General features: G+C 45.4%; 1 protein-coding gene across 7 annotated transcripts in view; it reads left to right on the plus strand.

Moving 5' to 3' along the window:
• TTLL11 (tubulin tyrosine ligase like 11) overlaps nt 1-19,289 on the plus strand; it is a 229,090-nt gene that overhangs the window by 186,825 nt on the left and 22,976 nt on the right. For all 7 annotated transcript variants that reach the window (XM_073905788.1, XM_025888472.2, XM_073905791.1 and 4 more), the window contains one exon: nt 5,513-5,619. In XM_073905788.1, coding sequence (XP_073761889.1) covers nt 5,513-5,619 — 107 coding nt within the window. The remainder of the gene's footprint in view (nt 1-5,512; nt 5,620-19,289) is intronic.

The following is a 19,289-nucleotide window of genomic DNA, read 5'->3' on the forward strand; positions in this document are numbered from 1 at the left end:
TAGGTCCTGTAGCCATTCTTCCAAATCTGCCACCAGCACTGTCCGTGGAAGTGATGGTGACCATGGCGACCGCAAGCAAGGAGAACAATGTTTTCAGGTGGGGAGTAGGTGGCCAGAGGAGGACTCGGACGGTGAGCCCCTCTCCCCTCCCTCCACACCCACCCAGCCAACGTCCTGCCTAATTAAGGATGTGGGAAGAAGTGGAGAAAATGTTGCACAACCGTTAATAGATTTTTCCTTTTGAAATATACCGAGAGATTCCCAACAGCAACTTAATCGTAAAAGATGATATTCTCTGAGCTTAGATTTATCTAAGTATGTTCAGTCTTGCCAGCTAAATTTAACAGCAGGCGTTTTCTCTTGCTAACAACCGTTCTCTCTCTCCTTTCCATTTCGGTTTAAATTTTCCTTCATTATGAATTAATAATATTTATGCCATATGTTAAATCGAGCCAAGTGCCCTTCTCTGGAGCACTGCGCAAGAGACATATTTGCTGGCTAGATATATACTCCTCTCAGATCTCCCACACACACGGCAGAAGCTGAACTTGGCTTTCACCTGGACGACCCCCTCTTTCTCTCAGTTCCTCAAAGAGAACTGGAGGGAACAAAATAAACATCCGACCGAATTTATTTTCAGTGACCATCTCTCATAATGTTCTGCATAGATCAGCAGTTTTAGGAGTGAATTATGCTAATGATAGTCTGGCCACATTCTATTTTTCTTTTCTACCAAGAAATGAGAAATAATGAACTGTCATTCCCTTGTCTAGACTTAACTCATCGAACCAGCTTTTCGTGTCGTTTCCTCAGGAGGCACATAATAGTAGCACATATTACCATGAATTAAGCGCCTCTTTTCTCTCTCTCTCTCTCTCTCTCTCTCTTTATGTCATAATAATTCCTGGGGCGTGGAGACTTCTCTTTCTCTGAGAAATAGAAATTATCTGATTCTTCAATTTGACAGCTTTCTTTGAGGGAAATGCATTTTTGCTAGTTTCCTTCCATTGGATTACTAATCTGGGGGGCATTCTATGTAATTCACTAAGAACACGTTCTGCAAATGTATCCTCCATCAGAATCAGACATCAGTCTGCACGTGCTGCATTTTCCATTTCCACAGCCTGCAGATTAAACCGTTTGCCAAAACCGGGTTCATTTCGAGGAAATGGAGGCAGTTTCTCTGCACCTGGAGCATTTGCTTCCTGCTTCATGCGAGGCCAGTCCACTTGGAGAGCCCTGCTCGGGCCCTTTGTGGTTTCTGATCCTGCTCTCCTTTTAAATTAGAGAATGGTTTTTCTCTTTTTTCCTTTTTTTCCCCTTCCACTCCCTTTTCTCATAGGGAGATATTAATATGTTTCATAATGGGTAGCTGTGGGGGGTTTTATGCTCTGAGAGGCAACATGGTGTGTTAGAATGTTCTGGAAGAGAAGTGTAAAGGGCCTCCTCTCCCCCTCTGTCATTAACTCCTCCATGACTTTGAAAATCCCCCTGTTCTGTGATGATCTCTTTCCAGCAATAGTGTGAGAGCCTATGCCTGGGATATCAATAGCCTTTAAAAATATATATGTTATAAACCAGAGTTGTCATTTCCCCCCCTTTTTATGTTGTTTTTTCTATTAACAAATATTGGTCATTTGTTAGCTTTCACCTTATAGAAAATTCTCCAGGAAAATAAGCTTCTTTTCTTTCACAGAGAAGGATGAACACAAAAGAAATTGTATAAATAGGATGTTATAGAGTGGGAAAGTTTGTTTCTAAATTTCCCATGAGATGTCAGTAGTTGTTGAGAGAAAATGGGGATGATAATTTCAGATCTTTCTATACTTGGGCTCCTAATAAACTTGAATGATTTGTGATTATCTCCCATCATATGTGCCCAAATTCCTTTGATTCTGGGGAAAAAAAAAAAAGAACAAAAAACATTTATTCAAAGTGGTTCTACATCATGGAGGAAGGCTGGGAGCTGTCATTTGCTACTTCCCCGTATGTGCCAGGCACTGAACTAGTCCTTAAAATGGCTTTGAATGGTGAGTAGCCTCATCCTCATTGTACAAATAAGGAAAGAACCTCAGTGACTTGTTCAAGGTCACATAGCAAAGTCAAGGTTCAAATTCATGTGCATTTGACTCAGAGCTCTTTTTTCTCATACACCTTTCCAGCCTATCCTTGCGTAAGAATTGTCCTGGCTTCTCTTGTTACCATATTTCTTGGACTTCTCTTCCACTGAAGAATTTATCCCTCCACTCCTTAGTCATTTGAGGAATTTCATCCCAGGGCATAAGGGGAAATGGTTCAAATGATTAAGAGCTACCAAGAATTCACATTTTTATCCCAGACTCTGAGATCACTTCCACCCTCTGAGAGTGGCATCTAAGATGGATTCAGCCCTGCATCGCTCACTGGGCTCAGAGTACCATCTATGCATAGTGAACACAAAATACAATCTGTATTGAGTGGATGGATAGATGAAAAATTCATTCTAAAGTCTTGACCCTCCAAACAAGGAGGCCCTCCCTGTTTGGGTCAATTGAGAATGTCTGGTGACTATAGGGACAAACCTAGGAGACTCTGTCCCCAAGTGACCCTGGTTGACTTCCCCCAGCCCTATATCCCAGAGCTTCCCAATAGGTCTCTCTGGAGGCTCTGGCCTTATGGGGCCCCACCTGAGACTATGCCTTGAGTCCTGGGTTCTTCCTACGGCCCTGGGCTGGGTCATCTCCCAACTTCTCCCCAAAACTCCAGGGGAGGACTGGATGTGAATCCCCGCTGCATGATCTTGGGCAAGTCATGTTCCTTTTCTTAAGTCTCAGCTTACCTGTCACTGAAATGGGATTAAGAATACTTCCATCACAGGATGGTTATGAAGATCCAGAGAGCCCATGGACAGGAAAGGGCCTCGCCTATGGATGGGTGCCCAAGAAATACCTACAGAATCAAAATTCTTTTAAGGTGTTTCCTGTCTCCTGCAGCCAGCATGGATCCCCCCTTCCCCTGTTTGGGCACCAGATGGAGCAACCAACTGTGTTTGCAGGCATCCCTAGGGAGGATGAGTTACCTTGGAACAGGGATAAACAGAGAATTCTCTTTGGTAAATTACGGCTCCTGCTAAAGGTTTGACACTTCTATTTTCTACCTGTCAGAAAAAAATAACTATATACCAGTGGTCAGTTTGGTTTCCTTTTTTATACTCCATCAGCCCACAGAGCAAGCCGGGCAGAGCTCCTGTCCTGTGGGGGAGCAGGTAGTCCAGAGGACACCGATATCATAATTAGGGGGACACGGTGGCCCTTCCTAATGAAGCTTTGAAAATGAGCAGTGCAGGTTGTCGGCACACCTTGGGAGAAGCTGGAGCATTGTCTGCAGTGGAACCCAATAGAGATAGCCATCTGGGTGACACGTGACGTGAAAAGCTCTCCGTCCGTTGACATGTTGTTACCGGGGCTCAATAACTGTGCGCTGATGCGTTTGAAGTCCGCCACCGGTGACTTGTGATTGACATATGGAGCAGGAGCCCAGGAGGGAGCAGGATGTGAACTGATGGCCTGAGAAATACTAGTGGGGAAGACAGGAAGGAAGAGGGAGGGAGGGAGCGAGCAGGTGCACTGGCATGTAAAGAACACCAGTCTCGTCTGGGCACCACGCTGGGCACACTCCCAGCCACCACTGGCAGGGGTGTGCATGGGTTTGGAGAGGGGTTTCGGGGTGCCCGAATCCTGCTTGCCTATCGACCCCTCCCCTGTCGGGTTCCTAAGGGAGCTATTCACACAAGGGCTGATGACAAATGGGAAATCAAAGAGCCACTTTATCATTAGCTGGGGCAGTGGATGAGGGCACGTTTGGAGAGTTGAAAGCAGCATTGAATGTAGTTCAGCCAAACAGACAGCGGGCCCAGAGGTCTAGCTTCAGGATTCCCAGGGCAAATCGAGCCTGTGTTGGGACTTGCTTCCCAGCACGACCCTGTTCAGGAAGGTCGTGCATCTGGACAAGCCAAGGGCTACCTTTAGTCTGGACAGAGAGCCCGGGCTCTCGTACCCAGACAGTCTGACTGGTGAGCGCCATTTCTCCAGAATGGACAGGGCCACTTGCTGAAAGTTCAGCCCCAAGCAGCCTCTGAAGTTCCCACTTTCTAGCTCTGGAAGAGGAAATGGGAAAGGGGCGAGAGATCGGGAGGAGAACCAACAACTGTGGGCCCCCTGGGTGCCAGGCACCATGCTGGGTCCTTGGCATGCACTGCCTCATCTCATCTTCACCCCCGCCACGTGGGCGGGCATTCTTCTCTTCTTCTTAGGTATCAGCAAATAAAGGCACTGAAGGTTTGAGAAAACGCTCACAGCCGCAGAGCTAGAAAAAGCAGCAGAGCCAGCATTTCAATCCTAGTCTGTCTGATGCCCAAATCACGTTCTTTTCAGTGTGCCAGACTGCCTCCCCACATCTCCAGACCCAAAAAACACAAAAAAACAAGAAACAAAATGAAACAAAACCAAGAGGGGAGGAGGAGGATTGCAAACACGCCTCTGTGCTCAAACAGGGAGCTGATGTGGGGCTGAAAACCTGGCTATCTTGGCCTCTCTGCACCGGAGGAAATAAACCAGGGGAACCTCTGAAACTCTGAGGCCAGCCCGTCCCCGCCCCTGCCATTTCCAGATGACTCCCCCAAAGTCAGCGTGGAGGGGTCCCGCAGCAGTGTGCCTCAGCCCATGCAAAGGGGTGTGGGCCAGGGGCGCTCATCTGCGCTGGGAGTCTCGGGCTCACCGTGGCTGTTCGGGGCCCATGTGAAATCTCGGGGGACAGATTTAGATGGGAGAAATGCGGAAGCCTCAAACCCCTGTCTGTAGGTTTGGGCCCAGGGACTCATCTGGTGAGCATTCCAGCGGAGAATCACTTCTGGATAGCAGCAATATTTCTGTCTCAACCAGTGACATCGATTGGGTCCGTTGGGACCCATCATGGGGTCCCCTGAGTGTGCCATTGTCAGCCGACGGACACTGGTAAGAGAGCAGAGCACCCAGGTCCAGCTTTTCTTTCTCCTCCTAGAGACTAATGGATGTGGAGGTGAAGACATGCATAGGGTGTATTTCTGAAACATGGGATTCTCATTTCCCCCTCAGAGCAGGCAGAGACCTCCATTGGTAGGTGTTAGAACAGGCCAAAACACAGTGACTGCTTTATAAGGGAGGAGCCTGAGGCTCAGGAAGGGGACATGGATTCACCAGGGCCATCAGCTTCGAAGTGGCAGTACCAGATTCAACACGAGACATGCCATGCTCAAGTCCTTGCTCTTTACAGCCCTTTAGAATTGACCAAATGACAGAAACCCACCATGATCTAACCTTAACTTACATTTTCGGCCTTCTCTCCCACTGCCCCTGCCGTATGCCCATCACTAGTTCCAGCTATGGGAAGGGAGGGCCTTCCAGGCAGGGGACCCAGCCCTGGCAAAGACGTGGAGGCAAACCAGAAGAGGGCATGCTCCATCTAGCAGTAATATGTCCCCTCTCATCTTTGGCAGGAACTGCAAGCTCAGCAGCAGCAGCTTGTCCATGGCGGCTGTGGACATCCTCTATATTGACATCACAAGGAGGTGGAACTCCATGACCCTGGACCAGCGGGACTCAGGTAGGTACCTGATTCCTGGCCTCCACCATGTCTAGTGGGAGTCCAGATGGGTGGGCGGCACCCTTTTGGTTCCTTCTTGTTCAGGGTCAAGGTTGGGGAAAGAGGAGGTTATCCTGTCAGCTCTAGACACTGCTGGAAGGGTTGAGCTGAATTTGAATCCAGGGGCACTCTCCTGAATTCCACTACCAAGGCTGTGCCCCACCCCCCCAAATTCGAGTTCCACCATTAGAATCTCTTGTTTCTGCTTAAGGCCGTTCACGTGTTCATCTCTCAGCACACTTGTACTAGTGTGTGCTGGGCCAGGCCCTGGACAGATGGGAACGAGTAGCACTTGGCTCTCACTCGCTGTAGAGCAGGGAGGCAGAGGAGAGCCCAGCGCTGGCTTGGGGAGGGGTGCTGAGGGGTTATTGGGAGCCCAGCGGAGGAGCTCCTGTCGAGGGAGACCCAAGGAAGACTTCTTGGAGAAGGGTGAGTGGGGTCAGCCAGTGAACAGGGCAGCATGGACCCCTCCGGCAGGTGTGATCTGGCCGAGATATGGACACATGCGGAAGGCTTAGGTAACCCCAAGAAGCTTGGAGGGGCTGGAGCAGGAAGGGAAGGGAGAAGGGGCAGAGATGGGGTTGCAAGAGCCATCGAGGCCTTGAATCCACATAAAAGAGTTTGCTCTTGATCCTCTAGATCAAGGGAGGGTGAAGGATTCCGTTAGAAGGATCCACCTTGGGGTGACTGTGTTTCTGATCTTCTTCCTCACACAGTGTGTTTTTCCAAAAAGGCATAATAACCATACCTGACATTTGTATAGCTCATCATAAAATTACACCGTGCTTCCATGCATAGTCCTTCATTAAATGTCCCCATGAACCAGTGCACTAAGTATCAGTGTTTGCATTTCACAGATGGTAAGTTGTAGCTCGGGTGACCAGGCACCCAGGCTTCCCTCCCCTGGGCTGCCTCCATGCAAAAGGGATGCCGGGCGGAGGGGGCACCTCAGGGAGCAGCTTTCTCCTGTGGTTTGGCAGAAAGGACAAGAAATCAGATTTTGGGAGAGCCAGATTACAATTGACTGTGCCATTTTCTCCCCGTGTAAGCTTGGAAGACCATTCTGCCTCCTGTCTCTACTTCCTCTTCCGTAAATGGGGCCAACAGTCCCTGCCTGCCAGGGGTGCTCGGCAGTCTCGGTGTCCATGGATAGGAAGGTGCAGCCCTTGCTGGCGGTACAAAGCAGCTCATCTTATTAGTGGGCGCTGCTTGGGGAGAATTCCGGGGGTGGGTCTGTGTGAGCGTGGGTTGCTCCCTGCCACATCCCATGGGCTACAGCTTTTGACCGCAGAGATCATCACCTTTTAATAATGATGCTACCGGCTGCCAGTGGTTGGGCGAGTCCTTTGCGTAAGCACTCTGCCGGGTGCTTCATGTGCACAGCCCTGGCCGGAATTCTGGAAGGAGGTAGAATCGCCTCCATTGCAGAGAGGAGGCTGAGGCTCAACAGCACAGGTGGTGGGCATGGCCCACCCCCACTGTTTCCCTTCTGGGCTGCTTGATCCTACCAGTTGGTCCCAGAGTAGGATGACCACCAAGCTCCCTACTGCTCTCCTTTCTTGAATTCAAAAGCAAAACTCAGGGAATACCAGTAGGCACTGAATCAACAAGGTGAGTTCCACCATGTCTCGGTGGGTGGAGCGCCCTCACAGCCTTCCCTGGCAACCAGGAGAGGCTTGAGATGGAGCGTCTTCAGAATCAGGCAGATTAATGATCATCCCGAGGACGGAGAGCGCTCACATGACAGTTGAGCGGGTGCTTTTTGCTGACGCCTTCAGAAAGTGAAGAAGTGTTTGCTCTGTGAGTTGAACGCAGGGAGTCACCGCAGGATCCTGTGGAGGGGGCCAGAAGAGGGGGTGGGGGTGGCAGTGGAATTATTAAATATTGAAATTGATCAGGAGTAGCAGCAGGAAGCTATTTATCATGTTTTATTCCTTCAAACTAGCATTACCATCTGGCCCATTGTTAATTCTGAATAGCTTTTCATGTTTTGTTTGCCTCTTAAATTGCTCTCTGTAAGCGGAATCCACAGGGGCTGTCCACAGCACAGGCTCGGGTGAGGTTTTCTGGGGTCTGCCAGGATCTCTCCGTTCTGCTGACCAAGCTAAAGAGATGAGAATAATACTTATTTTTAGCATCTACTGACAGGCGAATCTGGGGCTGGGATCTCCCAGGCCTGTTGCCATGCCTCGGTAATGAATCCTTAGCAGTGACTGTGATTTCGAGATTCCCTCCCATGTGCATTATCTCCTTGCAGTTCCCACACCAGACCTCCAAGGTGGATAATTGTATCCCATTTTACAGATGAGCATCCTGAGGTTCCAAGAGCAAGTGACTTGTCTAAAATCCCACAGCAAGTGAGTAGCAGAGCCCCCATTTGAAGTCAAGCCTCCTGCCTCCTGGCCCAGGATGCTGTCCCCCATCCAGGGCCCCCCCAAGCAGTGGTGTTCATTTGAATGACTGGGGAGGGGCGGGGCTCATGAGGCAGGGAGGTGAAAAGTCAACTCATAGAGCGCAGGGCCTCTGGGAAGATGGAACTGGAGCGGGAGGTTAGTTGCCGGCATGAGCTCCTGTCTCCCCTGACGTCATCCTTAGAGCTTTAACTCCTGTTTCCGTGGCTCCTGAAAGGAAATCACAGCCTCGGGGGCAGGGGAGGGGTACAGATAGTGGGGACTGGGCATTACAGCCGGGGATGAGAAGCCTGTCTGTGCCCACAGTCTCAGGGGTCACTGCTGTCTGGCTGCTGGCAAAGCTGGGGCCCAGTCCTTGCTTCCGGAGAAGGCTGGTCTGACACCCTGATTCTTGAGGAGAAGGAGCTTCTGAAGTCAGCCACATTCTTAGGAGCATTCAAAGCTCCGGAATAGCACAAGAAGACATTTGTTGTTGAGTGGTCGTTCTACCTTTGGGCAAGTGTCAGCAGAAAGACCAGAGAGTCCTCCTTCCTTCCCTCCATGGTGCTGAGCCAAAGGATTCTCCTGTCCTCCGTTACAACTAAGTCCTGGCCAGAGGTGTGGAAGCCAGGTCCGAGGGGGCAGCTTCACCTGTCCTGGAGCTGCCGCGGGGCTGACAAGAAAGTGGGTCAGAAGAGTGGTATAACTGGGTTCTCATTCTCAAAGGGCACTCATTCACCAAACAGATAATGAACATGTTAGCAGGTGTTGGGCTGCTGGGAATAGAAATTATTTACAGATCCCACTCTTTTTTGTTTGTTTGTTTTTCTTTTAAATTTTTTATTGTTATGTTAATCACCATACATTACATCATTAGTTTTTGATGTAGTGTTCCATGATTCATTGTTTGTGCAAAACACCCAGTGCTCCACGCAGAACGTGCCCTACAGATCCCACTCTTGAGAAAAAAAAGTAATAGAGACCATTTACTGAACATTTACTATGTGACAGAAAGACAAAATGCTTATTATGAATTATCCCACATAGCCCTGTGAGATAAGAGTTTTTCTCCCATTTGACAGATGAGAAGCCCGAGGCTTCAAGAGCTGAATTTAAACAGGTGTGCCAAGTATGTCAGTGGGGACCCTGGGATTTGAACCAAAGGCAGTCTGCATTCAGAGTCCTTTGCCTTTTCATTACACCCAGTGTCTCCCGCCACACAAATGAAAAGGACACGCAGTTGACAGTTGTCATAGGGTGCGGCCAGAGCCCCAGTCAGGGAAGCAACAAAGTGGGGGTGCTGTGAAGATAAAGAAAAAGAACATATACAAAGCCTTAGCATGGTGTGCAACCCAGAAAAGGCACTCTCTACAAGTTCTGTACCGCTGAAGGCTAGCACGGGGCCGAGAGCGTGCGACAGCGTCATGCTCAGTGCCCAGTGAATGTTTGATGAGCAGACAAATAGCAATAAAAAACTGTCCTGCCTCCCCAAAATAGGATGTTCTGAGTGTGAGAGCCATGACTTATAGTAGAGCTGGTCTCACCAACAGAGTCTCCCTTCTCTCTCCGTAACATCTGGCAGAAAACACCAGCCCGTTTGGCTAAGAGCATCACCCCACACCCAGCACCAACTGTGTCCAACTGCTCGGGCAAGGTCTCCTTTCTGGAAGCGAGCCCAGACCGCCCTTCTGCCCTCGTGAGACTTCGGCACCCACCAAAAGGGTTAACCCGATTCCTGATATCTGAGACCTTAATGAACCCTTTATGTAACCTGCATGGGGAGACCCTACTATTGAAATGGAAGAAGAAAAATGGTGTTCAGAAAGATTAGTGAGAAAGAAAAAATCAAAACTAGTATTTAAAAAAAAAGAATGCACATCATGAAATCTAAATCTCAGACCATCCTTTTATTTATTTATTTATTTATTTATTTATTTATTTATTTATTTATTTTTAAGATTTTATTTATTTGACAGAGAGAGACACAGCGAGAGAGGAACACAGCAGGGGGAGTGGGAGAGGGAGAAGCAGGCTCTCCGGACCGTGAGATCATGACCTGAGCCGAAGGCAGATGCTTAACGACTGAGCCACCCAGGCGCCACTCAGACCATCCTTTTAAACAGCCTTGTTTTCAATGTTTTGGTTTTTTTTCCCGGAGCTCAAGTGCATAGAATTGGATTAACCATAATCCTTGGTTCATGAGAGCCTTCCATCCTGGTCCATGCATAACCTGCTTTTATTTAGTCAGCTTTTTAAATTAGTAATTTTTAATAATGTAATAAGCATCCACGACTCACCACCCAAAACAAAAGCTAGGACTTAACAATAACCCACATCCAGCACGTGGCTCTCCCCCAACACCAGCCCATTCCCCGCCTCTTTCCACCCACAGAACCCTCATCTGGATCCTGTGCTCATCAGTCCCTAGATAGTCCTGTGCTTCCTCTCTGTTGGAATGTCAGCGACTACTTAGGAGCTTGATGGAATTTAGTAAAATGCAATCTCACTCTCCCGGGCCGGCCAGTGTAATCGGCACTAAAATACATACATACATACATACATACATAAAGATTTCAATTTGCAATTCCAGAATTTCTAGCAGAACAGAAATCTAAATGTGGGTCTTCTCAGCAAAACTGAGGTCTGGTAGCCCTGTTGTTGCCCAGAATCAAATGAAGGAACAAATTTGTCAGTGAAGATGCAGTCATTTCATGTAAATTGCACTCACGAGCGCCTTCTTATCATTGAGACTTTGCTCTCAACTCTTCCCAGAGTGGAAATTTCACTTCTCTGTGCTAGAGACGAGGACAGCATCAAGATTAGGCAATAAAAGGTAGTATTACTGCATCATCTATGAGAGGCAAACATTTCGCTGGCAAGGGAACATTTGAGCCCAGCACCTGGACATCTTGTCCATCTAACACACAACGGACATCTGGAGTCCCTCCCAGTAATCAATGGAAACTTGATTGCAAAGCAAGAAAACATGGATTGAAGAGTCTTTCCCACCACCCCCGTCCACCCATTCAAGCAAGCACACGTACACACACCTTGCTTGCAGAGGGAAATCTACGAGTGGCATCCTTTAATGCCTGATACATCCTGCATTTCTTCTGCTGCCTGACAAATGCCTGAGCTACATGGGTCCCCTTCCTGGGACTGCCTTAGTTTGACTGGCAGTATAACCAAAGCCACAGGCTCTGGGATCCAGCAAACCTGGCCTCGAACCCGAATCCGGGCTCCGTAACTTGCTAGCGGTGTCACCTCTGCAAGTTACATAACTCCCTCGGAGCCTCATGTCCATCCTCTGCAAAGTGGAGATAATGATGGTGCCCAGCTCATAAAAACAGTGCCCTGGACGAAGTGAGATAGAGCACACGAGGTGCTCAGAGCCGGGGCGGCCATAGGCACGGCTCTGGAAGGGGCTGCCGCTGCTGCAATTGCATGTGGGGCTCTTGCTGCACCCCTCTCTCAGGAAATGCTTCCCTGCACCTGCTCATGCTCGGCGCTCCGGGACCAGCCAATTAAATGCTGTGGAGTGAGTGTGACATCTGCCCCTTAAGCTAGACTAACTTCTGTGAAGCCGAGTGCTGTGCCCGGCACAGAGTAGGTGCTCTGCAAACGTGTCAAGTGAGCTAGGATCAGACCCTGACGATCCACGGCGCCTGTGGGTGTCTGAGTCTTATGACTGTCTCTCACCAAATTTCCTCAGTCGACTTATGCAAATCATCTGCCTCCTATACTTTCATCAGCTGGAATGAGCCCCAACTAAAATGTATTTGGTTAACGATGTACTGAAATATTTAAAAGTATTTTTACTTGTAATGTTTAGCAAAGCCTCACTTATACATATACATGGACGGCCCCCTCCCTCTGAGATATGGGAGGCCGCCGATAACTCGGCAGGTTTCATGCAGTGCCTCTTGCGACATGTCTGGCACAAGCGACATTCTTCAGCCTTGAAATTATCTCGAAGTCAGATGGGCTTCTCTGGACGTGTGCCCTACACGCTTACAAAATAGTCGGCCTCTGAATTATCCTTAATAAAGGGAAGTGAGCCGACAGAAATACCAGCTCACCCTCGCCCTCCGACTGACGCTCGAGGGCCTGCCACCTCATGGGCTGCGTGTTCTGGAATCACTTCTCCCCTTCGTGAGGGGCGCCAGGAGCCGCTGTGTCGTGGGCACCTGTTCATCATCCTCTCCATTGTCACCTCCAGGGTGAAGGGAACAGGATCTCTGTCCATTTAGCTGGCCTGACCCCCCTACACCCAAAAGTCACAAAAAGGGAAAAGCGGAATGACGTTGTATGCAGCCCCCCCGCCCTTACTTGTGCCTGGTGCTTACCACTGTGGATCTCGCAGGCACAGCCGTAGCAGGACGGAGGTTGTCGGGAAAGTGGGAGCAGCCGAGTCATGTGGACTACAGTCCAATCCCGGCACCCCGCCCCCCCAGCTGGCAGCTCTTTGAGGGGGCACTTCAGCTCTGGGAGCCTCAGTTTCCTTTAAAACGGGGCTGATGACATCTACCTTGGGTTGTTGTAAGGACTTAAGTGAGGAAGTACATGCCTGATTCAAACAGCCCTTGTTGGTTTATTGGTGGGTGGGTGGGTTGGCTGGTTGGTTGGTTGGTTTGAAGCACTGTCCTGGTTCCTGATGTTCGTGTGCACTTTGCAGATTACAAAGGACTCTCCCAGTTCACTTGTTCACTGAACGCTCAGATTCCTGGTGAGCTGGGTCGTAGTCCCATGAACCCATTCTTGGAGGAGGAAACTGAAGCTTGGGTAAAGAGGGATTCGGGGGGCAGAGCAGGAACCCTGTCCTGAGCCTCCACCTTGTGCTGCCTGGGAAGTGACAACAGTCACAGCCACGTGCAGATGGAAGGAGCCTGCCGATCCCCAAATGTCCCCAGGCCCAAGAACCTGATTTAGGGACCAAGGCATCCCTAAGGGTTGGGCAGAGCTGTGTTTGGTCCCTAGTCTTAGCTCAGGGAGACGTTGGCCATGACAGACACATCTAGGGGACTCCTCCCCCAGGCATCCCCCATCTGCTCCCCCTCCTGCCAGGGGAGAGTCCTATAAATGTTCACATATACTTTACTGTCACAAATATGGCAGGGAAGCTCCCCACAGCCCTGCTGCTTAGAGTTGAGGAAATGAAGACTAGCCGGGTTAGGGGCCACCTCCAGTGGTGCCCAGCTAGTACAAAAAATTTACAGAAAAATTGAGCAGATAGTACTGAAAATTCCCATATATCCCCTCACATTGTCCACTATAATATTTTGTATGACTGTATATTTGTTAGCAAATAAATATTAATATATTATTAAAGCCCATAGTTTACATTAAAGTTGATGCTGTGTTGTGCATTCTATGTGTTTTGACAAGTGCATAATGTAATTTCCCCAACATTATAGGACCATACAGAATATTCTCACTGCCCTAAAAATCCCCGGTGCCCCATCTATTCATCCTCCCTCACCCTGAACCCCTGGCAACCTTTTTACTGTCTCCATAGCTTTGCCTTTTCCTGAATGTCACATGGTTGGAATTATACCATGGCTGCCTTTTCAGACTGGCTTCTTTCACTTAGCAATATGCATTTAAGGGACTTCTGTGTCTTTTTGTGACTCGATTGCTCAGTTCTTTATATTTCTGAGTAATAGTCCACTGAATGGTTATACCACAGCTTGTCAATCCATTCACCTATTGAAGAATATCTTGGTTGCTTCCAAATTTTGGCAATTATGAATAAAACTATTATAAACATTTGTGTGCAGGCTTTATGTGGACATACGTTTTCAACACAGTTGGGCAAATACCTAGGAATGTGATTGCTCACTCATATAGTAAGACCATGTTTAGCTTTGTAAGAAACTGCCAAACTGTCTTTCAAAGTGGCTGTACCCTTTCACGTTTCCACCAGCAATGAATGAGACTTCTTTGTTAGCATTTAGTATTGTCAGGTTTTGGATTTCGCCATTGTAATAGGAGGGTAGTGGTATTTCATTGTTTTCATTTGCATTCCCCTAAAGACATAAGATATTGAGTGTCTTTCCATTTGCTTATTTGCTATCTATATATCTTCTTTGGTGACATGTCCATTCAGATCTTTTCCTGTATTTTATTTTTTTAATTTAATTTAATTTTATTATGTTATGTTAATCACCATACATTACATCATTATGTTACAAAACAAACATTACATTACAAAAACTACATTTTTGATGTAGTGTTCCATGATTCATTGTTTGCGTATAACACCCAGTGCTCCATGCAGTACGTGCCCTCCTTAATACCCATCACCAGGCCACCCCATCCCTCCCACCCCCCCACCACTCCAGCAACCCTCAGTTTGTTTCCTGAGATTAAGAATTCCTCATATCTGTGAGATCATATGATACTTGTCTTTCTCTGATTGACTTATTTCGCTTAGTATAATACCCTCTAGTTCCATCCACGTTGTTGCAAATGGCAAGATTTCGGGTTTTTTGATGGCTGCATAATATTCCATTGTATATATATACCACATCTTCTTTATCCATTCATCTGTTGATGGACATCTTGGCTCTTTCCACAGTTTGACTATTGTGGACATTGCTGCTATAAACATTGGGGTACACGTACCCCTCCGGATCACTACATTTGTATCTTTGGGGTAAATACCCAGTAGTGCAATTGCTGGATCGTAGGGTAGCTCTATTTTCAACTTTTTGAGGAACCTCCATACTGTTTTCCAGAGCGGCTGCATCAGCTTGCATTCCCACCAAGAGTGTAGGAGGGTTTCCCTTTCTCTGCATCCTCGCCAATATCTGTCTTTTCCTGACTTGTTAATTTTAGCCATTTTGACTGGTGTGAGGTGATATCTCATTGAGGTTTTGATTTGGATTTCCCTGATGCCGAGCGATGTTGAGCACTTTTTCATGTGTCTGTTAGCCATTCGGATGTCTTCTTTGGAAAAATGTCTGTTCATGTCTTCTGCCCATTTCTTGACCGGATTATTTGCCTGTATTTTAATTGGGCCATTGGGTTGCTTTCTTCCATATTGTTGAGTTTTAAGAGTTCTTTGTATATTTTAGATACAAGTCCTTTATCAAATATGTCTTTTGGAAGGGTTTTCTCCCAGCATGTGGCTTATCTTTTCATTTTCATAACAGTGTTTTCACAGAGCCGTTCTTAATTTTATTAAAGCCTAACGTCGTTTTTTTTTTTTTCTTTGCTTTCATGGATCTTGCTTTTGGTGTTGTATCTCAAAATGCATAACCAAATCCAAGGCCCCCTAGATTTTCTCCTATGTTATCTTCTAGAAGTTATTATAGTTGTGTATTTTACATTTAGGTCTATGATTTATTTTGAGTTAATTTTTGTGAAAGGTATAAAGTCTGTGTCAGGATTTTTTTGGAGGGGGTGGATATGGATGTCCAAATATTCCAGCACCATTTGTTGAAATGACTAGTTTTTTTTCCGTTGAATGGCCATTGCTCCTTTGTCAAAGATTAGTTGATTACATTTGTGTGAGTCTATTTCTGGACTCTCTATTCTGTTCCATTGATCAATTTGTATGTTCTTTTGCTAATACCATGTTGTTGTTTTTTATTCAAGATTTTATTTATTTATTTGAGAGAGAGAGAAAGCATGAGCCGGGGGGGGGGGTGCGGTTAGGGGCAGAGGGCGAGGGAGAAGCAGACTCTCCACTGAGCGGGGAGCCTAACTCGACTTGATTCCAGGACCATGAGATATGACCTGAGCCGAAATCAAGAGTGGGACACTTAACCAAATGAGCCACCCAGGTGCCCCCCCATATAAATTTTAGATTCACTTAGATATCCACAAAATAACTTGTTGGGATTTCAATTTGGAATGTGTTGACTTTATATACTTTTTCTTTTCTTGTCTTACTGTATTAACCAAGACTCCCAGTACAATGCTGAAAGGGAGGGGTGAGAGGGAACATCCTTGCCTTGTTCTCAATCTTAGGGGAAAAGCATCTAGTTTCTCTCCATTAAGTATGATGTTAGCTGTGGGTTTTTTTTTTTAATAGATATTCTTTATCAAGTGAACAAAATTTGTTTAGAGGGTGTTGTGTTTTTTTAACATTAATGGGTATTTGATTTTGTCAAATGTTTTCCCTGCATCTATCAATATGATCATATGATTTTTCTTCTTTAGTTTATTGATGTAATAGATTACATTAATTGATTATTGAGTATTGAAGCAGCCTTGCATACCTGGAATAAATCCTGTTGGTAATGGTGTGCAATTCTTTTTATACATTATTAAATTTTGTTGAGGATTTTTGCATCCATGTTCATGAGAACTATTGTTCTATAGTTTTCCTTTCTAATAATGCCATTATCTGTTATCAGGTTAATGCTGGTCTCATAAAATGAGTTAGGACATGTTCCCTCTGCTTTTATATTCTGGAAGAGATTATAGAGAATTGGTATAATTTCTTTCTTAAATGTTTGGTAGAATTCAGTGAAACCATTAGGGCCTACTGCTTTCTTTTTTGAAAGGTTATTAATTATTGATTCAATTTCTTTAATAGATTTAATCCTATTTAGATTATCTGTTTCTCTTTGTGTGAGTTATGGTAGATTGTGTCTCTCAAGGAATTGGTGAACTGGTCCACTTCATCTAAGTTACCAAATTTGTAGGCAGAGAGTTATTAATAATATTCCTTTATTATCCTTTTTTTTTTTTTTTTTTTTTTTTAGAGAGGGAGGGAGAGAGAGAGAAAGAGAATTTTAAGCAGGCTCCACACCCAGTGCAGCACACACAGAGCCCAACACAGGGTTCAATCTTACAACCCTGAGATCCTGACCTGAGCTGAAATCAAGAGTTGGACACTTAACTGACTGAGCTACCTGGGTGCCCCTCCTTTATTATCCTTTTAATGTCCATTGGATCAGTAGTGATTATCCCTCTTTCATTTCTGATATTAGTAATTGTTAATTACCAATTAGTAGTCTAGTAATCTATTCCTTTTTTTCTTGGTTAGCCTGGCTAGAGGTTTATCAATTTCATTGATCTTTTCACAGAACTAAATTTTGGTTTAATCGATTTTCTCTATTAATTTCCTGTTTTAATTTCATTGATTTGTGCTCTAATTTTTATTATTCCTTCTCATCTGCTTACTTTGGGTTTAACTTGCTCTTCTTTTTCTAGTTTCCTAAGGTGGAAGCTTAGATGATTGATTCTAGATCTTTCATCTTCTCTAATATATGCATTCAACACTATAAATTTCCCTCTAAACACTGCTTTCACTGCATCCTACAGAATTCAGTAAGTTCTATTTTCATTTTCATTTAGTTCAAAATATTTTAAAATTTCTCTTGATACTTCCTTTTTGAACCATATGTTGTTTAGACATGTGCTAGTTTATCTTCAAATATTTAGGGACTTTCCAACTATCTTTCTGTTACTAATCTTCAGTTTAATGCCATTGTGGTCTGAGAGCATACTTTGCATGATTTCTATTCTTTTATATTCGTCAAGGTGTTTATGGGCCAGAATGTAGTCTACTTTGGTGAATGTTCCATGTGAACTGAAAAGAATGTGTATTCTACTCTTGTAAGATGAAGTATTTTTTATATGTCAATTAGATCCAGTTGATTGATGGTGCTGTTCAATCCAACTATATCCTTACCAATTTTCTGCCTGCTGGATCTGTCAATTACTGAGAGAGAGGTGTTAAAATCTCCAATTTAATAGTAGATTTATCTATATTCCCTTGCAATTCTATCTGTTTTACCTCACATATTTTGACACTCTGTTTTTAGCTACATACATTTTAAGGATCATTATGACTTCTTGGAGAATTGACCCCTTTATCATCATGTAATGCCCACCTTTATCCCTGATAATTTTCTTTGTTCTGCAGCCTGCTTTATCTGAAATTAATTTACCTGCTCCAACTTTCTTTGGTTAGTGACATATCTTTCTCTATCCCTTCACTTTTTATCTATGTCTTTATGTTCAAAGGGGGTTTCTTGTAAACGTTATAGAGTTGGGTTTTGTTTTTTATCTACTCTAACAATCTCTGTCTTTTAATTGACATATTTAAACCATTCACATTTAAAACAATTATTGGTACAAATTCTTTACATGTTTGGTAGAATTCACCAGTAAAGCCATCTGGCCCTAGAGTTTTGTTTGTTGGGAGGATGTTGATGACTGATTCAATCTCTTTACTAGTACTTGGTCTGCTCAGAAATTCTGTTTCATCATGATTTAGTCCTGGTAGGTTTTATGTTTCAAGAAACATATCCATTTCTTCTCTGTCATCAAAGACACCGTTCCTGGACATTCTCCTTTTCTTCATTCTTTCTCTTTGCATTTTAGTTTGTGACATTTCGATTGACATGTCTTCAGGCTCATTGATTCTTTCCTTGGCTATGTCTGGTCTATAGATGTGTCCATTGGGGGCATTCTTCATTTCTGTTATGGTGTTTTTTATTTCTAACATTTTTTAAATTCTTTCTTAGGGTTTCCATCTCTCTCCTTACATTACCCATCTGTTCTAGAGTGTTGTCCACTTCCTCCATTAGAGCCCTTAACATGTTAACCATCATTATTTTTAATTCTCCATTGCATGATTCTAACATTGTGTCATAGCTGGGTCTACTTGTGATGCTTGCTTTGTCTCTACAGACACATCTCTTTTTTCTTGTCTTTTAGCAGGTCTCGTAATTATTTGTTGAAAGCCAGACGTGGTAGATCAGGTAGTAGGAACTGAGGTAATCAGGCTTTCAGTGTGAAGCTTTATATTAACCCAGCTAGGAGCTGGGCTCTATTTAATGTTTTCTGTGGCTATAGGTGTCAGAGGCTTCAGTTTCCTTTGTTTTATTTTCTCCCCCTGTGGTCCTTGACCTTCTTGACCAGAGGAGCTGTCCGATTGTTATCCACTGTTGTTACATTGGAGCCCTTTTGACATGGTGGTAAGGTGCTGGGGAGAGACAGCCTTTGCTAATCTTGTGATTAAATCTCACTTTCTTAGTGGGCTTGAGTCCCCGGACTATGACATTCAGAAGTGTTTCTTAGGCCTTTTTTCCCTACCCTTATGTGAGAGAGGAAGGCCAAACCGGCTAGAGTTGTCTAACTGCCCTTCCCTCAAGTCAGATAAGCCTCTGGTAATCTAGTCTCCTTTGAGGGAAGTCTTGCGTTATGGAGAACACTTAGAGTATGTTTCAAAAAGGTTACTTCCCCACACACACCCCGTGCCTGAAGCATGTGGGATTTTTC

This window comes from Callorhinus ursinus, unplaced genomic scaffold, assembly GCF_003265705.2.
Source record: "Callorhinus ursinus isolate GAN/ISIS: 27379988/994484 unplaced genomic scaffold, GSC_fseal_2.0 scaffold24, whole genome shotgun sequence".
Taxonomy (NCBI): domain Eukaryota; kingdom Metazoa; phylum Chordata; class Mammalia; order Carnivora; family Otariidae; genus Callorhinus; species Callorhinus ursinus.